Genomic DNA, 7500 nt, shown 5'->3' with positions numbered 1-7500 from the left:
CAAATAGTTATCGAGATATAACTACACATTGATTGTCTTCCTTATACAAAAAAACGATTAATTAGACCCTATTCATTAATGGTCTATCATGGACTGATTGATGCGAAGAGACACCCTCATAAACTCAACAAACTGACAAAACAGATGTTCCTGTCTGGGTATTTTAGGGTTACAACAACCAAATACAAGTTTTGACATACATTGTGAATCTATAATATCAAATTAGATATCAATGCATAGCAGTTGCATCAAATAGCAATATACAGTATTAGTTTAAATGCTAATCCACGCCAAATGTCACTGAAGTACTAACATTAAAGTCATTAGTACTGAATTACTGTGACATCCAGGTCTATTTAATCCAGAGAGACAGGATTAAATGGAGTCCACAGGTCAGGGTTGTGGCTCTGTGGGTCAGTCCCGTACCTGCGGGGACGCGGCACTGTGTCTGCCTCACTGCTTTACTCTCCGCAGAGTGGCACATTTCACTATCTGAGCACCCTTCTTCACATCCACTATATCCGGCTACATCAGGGAGGAGGGGGCAGTGGGAGAGGGTGCAATGGGAGAGCCAGGGTGGAGGAGAGGAGGGGGGGACAGGAACAGGTGGAGGAGGAGATGATGTATTAGTAAGAGAGCAGAAAGATAAGAACAGAAAGCAAAAAAAAAGGAGGAGGGAAGGGTGGAGATGGGGTGGTGAGGATAGGAGGTTCGAGGGAAGCATTGAGACAAGGGGCAAAGAGAGATGAGGAGAATACAAAATAGGGGAGATGATGGAAAGACAGGCCAAGCCAAGAGAGATGGGGTGGATGGGGGTTTGGACACAGGAAAAGAGAAAAGGGAGAGGCATCAGAAACATCTACATGGATTCAGAGAGTTGTGCAGGTTTGAGTGATACAGCACACGGTCACGGTTAGAGGACTAAAGACTTTTTAATGGAGGCAGAGAAGACAGACAGCAGTCAGTCAGTGACTGGGATGACTGAGGGGGAAGAATGGACCTCATTGGCACAGCAAGGGGAACCGAACTCCATACGTTCATTTCAACTGGAGAGAAACAGACATTCATTTATAAACTACAAAGACAGAGCAGATATTGATATAATGATATGATATGATATAAAATATTGACTGTGGTTATGGAACCTATGAGCATTCTTTGTTGTTTTAGCCAAACGCAGAGAAACAACAGTACAAGCTGTAAGAGCAGGATGCAGTTGTGGACTCCTACATGCAGGGTGAACATGGGAAAATGAAGCCACGGTTGAGTGAGGCAGCATGGCAACAGACAACTTTTTCAAGGTTTCCTCTTGCTAGGAGGCTGGGGGATGACAGATTGATTCCCATTACACACACACACACACACACACACACACACACACACACACACGCATAAACACACCACACACACACACGGACGCACACGCACGCACGCACGCACGCACGCACGCACGCACGCACGCACGCACACACACACACCACTTCACCTGGCTCACCACCACACTACAGCTCATGCAGATTTAGCCTCCTATTGCCAAGGGGTGTACATAGATTGCTACCTTGAGTCCAGTCCTTACATGACTACATACAGAAAATTCAATGCAGTTAGCAAATATTGTAGGCCTCGATCAGCCCAGTATGGTCCAGCTGGTTTCAGTCCAATGAGTGCCCCCTGCTCTTCCTATGCCAGATGAGTCTCAGCCCTTCCTAGCCCAGGTGAGTGCGGCCTGATGCAGAGTTCAGTAGCCCACCTTGCTGCCGTCTCGGCCCAGGATGGCGTAGTTCATGAACATCTCCGCCTCAGCCTCCAGCTCATCCTGCAGGGAGCCCTCCACACTCACATCCTGACCCCCCTCCTCACATGAGCCCTTCCCCCTGCGCACCACCTTCCGCACAATCTACACCACCACCACCACCACCACCACCACCAGACACACACACACACACACACACACACACACACACACACAGAGGGGGAGGGAGATAGAGGTGGATGATAGAGTGTAGAAGGGAGACCACAGTCAGAGATCGAGAGAGAGAGAGAGAGAGAGAGAGAGAGAGAGAGAGAGAGAGAGAGAGAGAGAGAGAGAGAGAGAGAGAGAGAGAGAGAGAGAGAGAGAGAAAGAGAGAGAGAGAGACAGGGAGAAAATGGGGAAGAAAGGAAAGGTTGAGTGGGGGTTATATATTATGACACTTAGCTGACGCTTTTATCCAAAGCAACTTGCATTGCAGTGAGTGCATACTGTAAATGTTTCAGTATATATGGTCCCAGCAGAAATCAAACCCACAACCTAAGCGTTGTTAGCGCCATGCTCGACCAACTGAGCTACAGAGGATCACATAGTTACCTATACATTATTTCCACTGAGTGTTCTCTGTGTAACTTCCACACCACAATACAGGGGTACTGAATTTTCATTAAAACACTGACTGTCTATATTATGTGTATCATCATCAACCCTGTCCTTCCAAAAACTCTGACCCATAACCTTCATGAAATAGAAACGCTAGCTTTCCTGTGATACATGTTGGCATGTTCTGATACCCAGAGCCGATGTAAGTAAGGGGACATTTTCCCATGCTGTGACATGTGGTGATTGACTGTTGTGATTCTAGATGAAACATGATTATCAATGTAATAATCATTTCTATGAGGTATGGTTATAGTGAGGTTAACACAAACAGAGAACAGGGAGTAACAGGGCAAGCCTGTAGGTTAGAGGCATGCTGGGATAACTGACCTTCTTAGTGACAATATTTCCATGCTCGTCTGTGAACTGCTCCTCACTCACTTGTTCCCCGGGTTGATCATCTGCCTCATCCCCCTGTAGGAGAAACAACAAGGGCATTATTTTATTTTAATGTTTTTTTCTTTTTCTGAGTGGGGCAGTCCCACTCATATTTTTTTTATCTTATTTGACAGATACAGTGAAGATTTAGGCAGGAAGGATGGGTGAGAGAGAGAGGAGGGATGACATGTCCTCGGCCGGAATCGAACCGGGACCCTGCGGTTACATGGTCAGCGCTTAACCCGCTACGCCACCTAAGCGCCCCTAACAAGGTCATTATTAAACAAACTAACTAACAAACAAACCAACAACGTCAGATCAGAAAAGAATAGTGTGGGGTCATACCACCTCACAAAGGTAGGGAACACGCTTTACAACCATGAATCTGACTAAATTAATGACAGTCTTCTCATCTATAGGAAAGAAAGGAAGAAACCAGACAGATTTCCTTTGTTGTCAATGAATCTACGTCTAGACTGGCCTACTGCTTACTACAGATATATATGTCAATGTGTCAAATATGAGTACAGTATGTGGATGTGTATTCCCATGTCACTGTAAACATGTCAACTGGGGATGGTGCAAAGAGAAAGTTGGAGTCAGCTAACTGAATGAGAGGGGTCCTGGAATCTAGAGCACTTTAAAATAGCCCCCCATAGAGAGACTCCTCATTTAAACTGTCTCCAACTCTGACCCACGGAACAAATGAGAGAGATAGAGAGAGAAGGGGGGGGATACTTTATGTAAAGTCAAGGGATCATTAATGGCACTGCTGTAAAGTTAGCGCTAACAGAATCAAAGTTGATGAGGTTTAACGGTAATACAGCTTTTACTCCTAATAACCTAGAAGGCGCCGGTGGTGCTATTTATAAGATCAAAAGGTCCCACCGTCAAACAAGTGAACACAGAGCCACGATGGTTTCGGAAAAGCTGCCCTATCCCCCTGAATCCATGGAGCCTGGGCTCATTAGAGGTGTTGAAACCGTGAGGGGGCTGGAGACCTCATCAGACCTCTGGCTGACAGTGAGTTCAGGGACTGAGATTAAAGGGTTTTCACTCAGTCAGACTTGACCGGTAAAGCCAGAGTGAATCCATTCACAATCATAACAGCACTTAAATAGCAAGGCCCTGAATCCAAAGCAAACTAAATCCAACTCAACTTCTTCGTTCTCTTCATACTTCATTCTATCGTTACACTATTATGTGGTCTACATATTCAAAATGTAAGCATAAATGAATATGACATTTTGAATATGTGAATGACTTTTTTTATCAACGTTCATCTATCCTGTCCTCTCTGACTACAGCACAACTCTTTGTGTTTGTGTATTGCATTGCCCATCAAAGAGAACAATTGCATTGTCAAGGATCATCTGGTAAACAGACGGACAGGTATGTCATTGGCACAGACCTCTCTGCTGTCATAGACAGAGGTGGTAGTAGTTCCTCCTCGTAGTCCCCCCCCCCCCCCCATGTCTTTTCTCTCTCTGAGGTACCTTGAGGATGACCCTGCGGCGGACCACCCGGGTGGTGACGTTCTCCTCCTCGTCGGCCACGCCCTTGCCCTCGCCCAGCTGACGGTCCAGTTGAACATGCACATACGTGAGTACGGAGCGCACGGAGCCGCTGGCTATGTGGATCACATTCTGACAGCTGATCACCAGGAAGGCCAGCAGCACGAAGCTGAAGAGCAGCTCAGTCACCAGGGCCCACATCTCAACTCTGTCCCTTTAACTCTGCCCAGAGCAACCCAGCGGACACACTCACACTCACACTCTCACACACACACCCACATACACACAAACACACACTCACACACACACACGTCTGCACAGGCTCTCGCCTTACGTCCTCAGTCACTCCCACTCTCCAACAACGCTCTCTGTCACTCTAAGGAAACAGCTGCAATCCTGGGCCCTCTTTTTCTTCTGTCGGGGCAACAACAGACTGTACTCCACCGGACCCTGTTCCTTCTCTTTTCTCTCTTTCAGTCTGTCTCTCCCTCTCTCCTTCTGTCAGCTGGTCAGGAGGAAAGGCTGGCCCATGCCATCAAATCCAGGCGGCTGCAACCTTGGGAAGCTTCTATTTCCTCCCTCTCTCTCTCTCTCTCTCTCTCTCTCTCTCTCTCTCTCTCTCTCTCTCTCTCTCTCTCTCTCTCTCTCTCTCTCTCTCTCTCTCTCTCTCTCTCTCTCTCTCTCTCTCTCTCTCTCTCTCTCTCTCTCTCTCTCTCTCTCTCTCTCTCTCTCTCTCTCTCTCTCTCTCTCTCTCTCTCTCTCTCTCTCTCTCTCTCTCTCTCTCTCTCTCTCTCTCTCTCTCTCCCGCCCTCCCTGCTTCCAAAAACAACCGTCTCACCCCTCACCCCGCCACTCTCTCCCTCTCCCTGGACATGTGATCTGTAGGCTTTAAATACCACTGGCTGCTCCATTGAGGTGTTGTGTTGTGTGCCGTGGGGCAGGGAGACACTGAGACACATGCACCGTGACCTACAAGCCTCCCTAAGGTGCTCATTTCTGGTCCACACAGTCTACTACTCCTCTAGTCCACACACAGGCTAGTGTATGTGTTTCATACATTACCATTTTCCAATGCAGGTTTATGTTGCACACCTTATCATTCAGTATAACTCACAAATAGCTAAGAACAAACAACCATCCACCGTCCACCATGGACAACCCATAAACACTCAAACAGCAACAGTCCCTGTCTGCCCTCTCACAGGGCGGCAAAGTTGAGATGTCCTTTAGGGAGCTGTGGTGGTGTGCCAGTATGCTAGATGACACATTTATTGGGACGGGATAGGGGATCAGGTGACAGAGTGGGGCTGTGAGAGAGGCAGCTATATTTGGCTTGACAGGCTGTTTGTGCCCTTCTTGGGCCTTCTGTTTGTGTGTGAGTGTGTATGTGTGTGTGTGTGTATGTGTGTGTGTGTGTGTGTGTATGTGTGAGTGTATGTGTGTGTGTGTGAGTGTATGTGTGTGTGTGTGTGTGTGCATGTCTGTGTAAGGGGGGATTACAGTACTGCAAATAATCTAATTCAGTCATACTGACACAAGTCAAGTGGTCAGGTAACTGCTACTGTACAAACCGTATACGCTGGTTTAACTCAGATCTGGATTCAATCTTACCTTGATTGAAAACAAGTCTGTGATGTGTACGACCATCATACAAAATGTTGTATGACCGTCACTTGAATATGACAATATTTAGCTAGGGTTTCTAATCTTTTGTATGTGTCGTTTCAAGAGGTAACATGAATAGGTTATGCAATCACCAGGGTATGCATAAGGATCAGGGACCCGCTCACCTGCCCTCTCAGACGCATGTCCTCCCATGCCCGCAGCTCTGGCACCCTGTGAGGGAAGCCCAGGCCCTTCTCAAACGGCTGTGTGCCCCTGTAGTGCCCGCGCAGGATCTCTGAATGCCCCATGTCCCGCACCGGCTGGAGCAAGGCCTCCTGGGAGACGCGGGACTGGCTAGTGTCTCCGTCCATGGCATTGCGAACTGATGACATCATAGTATCCATGGCCTGCCTGGGTTTGGGCTGTGAGCCCACCCAGGCCTGGGTGGGGTCGGAGACAGGGTGCCAGCCGGGCCCCGACTGCTCCTGCAGGTAGGACAGGAAGGAGCCGCCGCCGCCGCCGCCGCCGCCACTGCCGCTGCCACTGCCACCGCTGCTTCCGCTGGACCTGAAAGGAAGCAGATCGAGAGACATTGAGGGGAGGAGAGACAAACGCTAACTCTGTAATAGTCCTACACACAGGCACTAAATTACTATTTACTATTCACAAAGCCCAATGATAATATGTGAAACAGGAGGATGGATTCATATACAGTACAGTATGTCTCCTGATCCTCAGTGTTCCCTCAGGGGTGAGGGTCAGGACCATCCCCTGCCTCTGGGAGCTCTATGGCAGTTCTTTGTCCAGCTGAGTTACTGACTAAGGGCAGACTCACCTGTCTCCATTACGATCTGCCACGCGGCTCAGACCAGGGGACTCGCTCAGCCGGGCGTACACCCGCTGCTGTTGTCCTGCAACAAGAGAAAGCCCTTCCTCTGAGCCTGTCCCTCCTCCTCCTCCTCCTCCTCCTCCTCCTCCAACTACTCCAATTCCAGCTCCATCTCCGACCGCCATGTTGCCCTCTGCCATCTGCTCCGACCTCACGCACTCTGACCCCTGACCCTTGTCCAGCCCGTTAATGTTGTTGACCGGCGTTGTGACGGACCCGAGCGAAGCCGGGGTGGCGGCGCTGAACGATTCAATACCCATCTCTGAATTGTCCTCCACTAGATCAATAGAGCCGCTCAGCCCCCCACCCCCCCCACTGGCATTGCTGGCCCCACTGCCTGGCCGGCCTAGACTCCCGTATGGCAGCCCCAGCAGCCCCTCCGAGTCGTCAGCATTACTGCAATCCAGCGAGGAGTCCTCCACGGCCACCAGGCAGGGACTGTTGCCCGAGGGCCACACCTGCACATCAGACATCTCCAGGAGGGTGTCCTCCTCTGTGGTGGCGATGGGGGCACAATCCAGACTGGACACCTCCTGCCAGTAGGGCTCATTGCCCAGCGGGGAGGGCAGGCTGTACTGCATGGAGGGAGGGGAGAGCAGCTCCTCCTGCACCAGCCCGTAACCTGGAGCGACACAGAGAGAGGCACACTGACACGGGCCCCCTGCCTCGCCCCCCCAGCTCACCCCACCAGCACTGGGACCCCA

At 49.6% G+C, this 7500-nt stretch overlaps 1 protein-coding gene across 6 annotated transcripts in view; it reads right to left on the bottom strand.

The window, feature by feature from the left end:
- Positions 1 to 453: 453 nt before the first annotated feature.
- The window catches only part of ank1a (ankyrin 1, erythrocytic a), a gene marked incomplete at both ends in the record, with an annotated part of 103714 nt that continues 96667 nt past the window's right edge, over positions 454 to 7500 (bottom strand). For 3 of the 6 annotated variants that reach the window (XM_080530704.1, XM_080530705.1, XM_080530707.1), the window contains 5 exons: positions 454 to 525; positions 1751 to 1897; positions 2741 to 2824; positions 6093 to 6450; positions 6743 to 7418. In XM_080530704.1, the coding sequence (XP_080386830.1) occupies positions 454 to 525; positions 1751 to 1897; positions 2741 to 2824; positions 6093 to 6450; positions 6743 to 7418 (1337 nt within the window). Of the gene's footprint in view, positions 526 to 1750; positions 1898 to 2740; positions 2825 to 6092; positions 6451 to 6742; positions 7458 to 7500 lie in introns of all 6 variants that reach the window. The other 3 variants (XM_080530703.1, XM_080530708.1, XM_080530706.1) reach the window with 3 other exon arrangements.

This window comes from Nansenia antarctica, assembly GCF_963989245.1.
Source record: "Nansenia antarctica genome assembly, chromosome: 5".
NCBI classification, from domain to species: domain Eukaryota; kingdom Metazoa; phylum Chordata; class Actinopteri; order Argentiniformes; family Microstomatidae; genus Nansenia; species Nansenia antarctica.
Note: the sequence above shows the minus strand (reverse complement) of the source record. Positions and strands in the feature narration are given on the sequence as shown.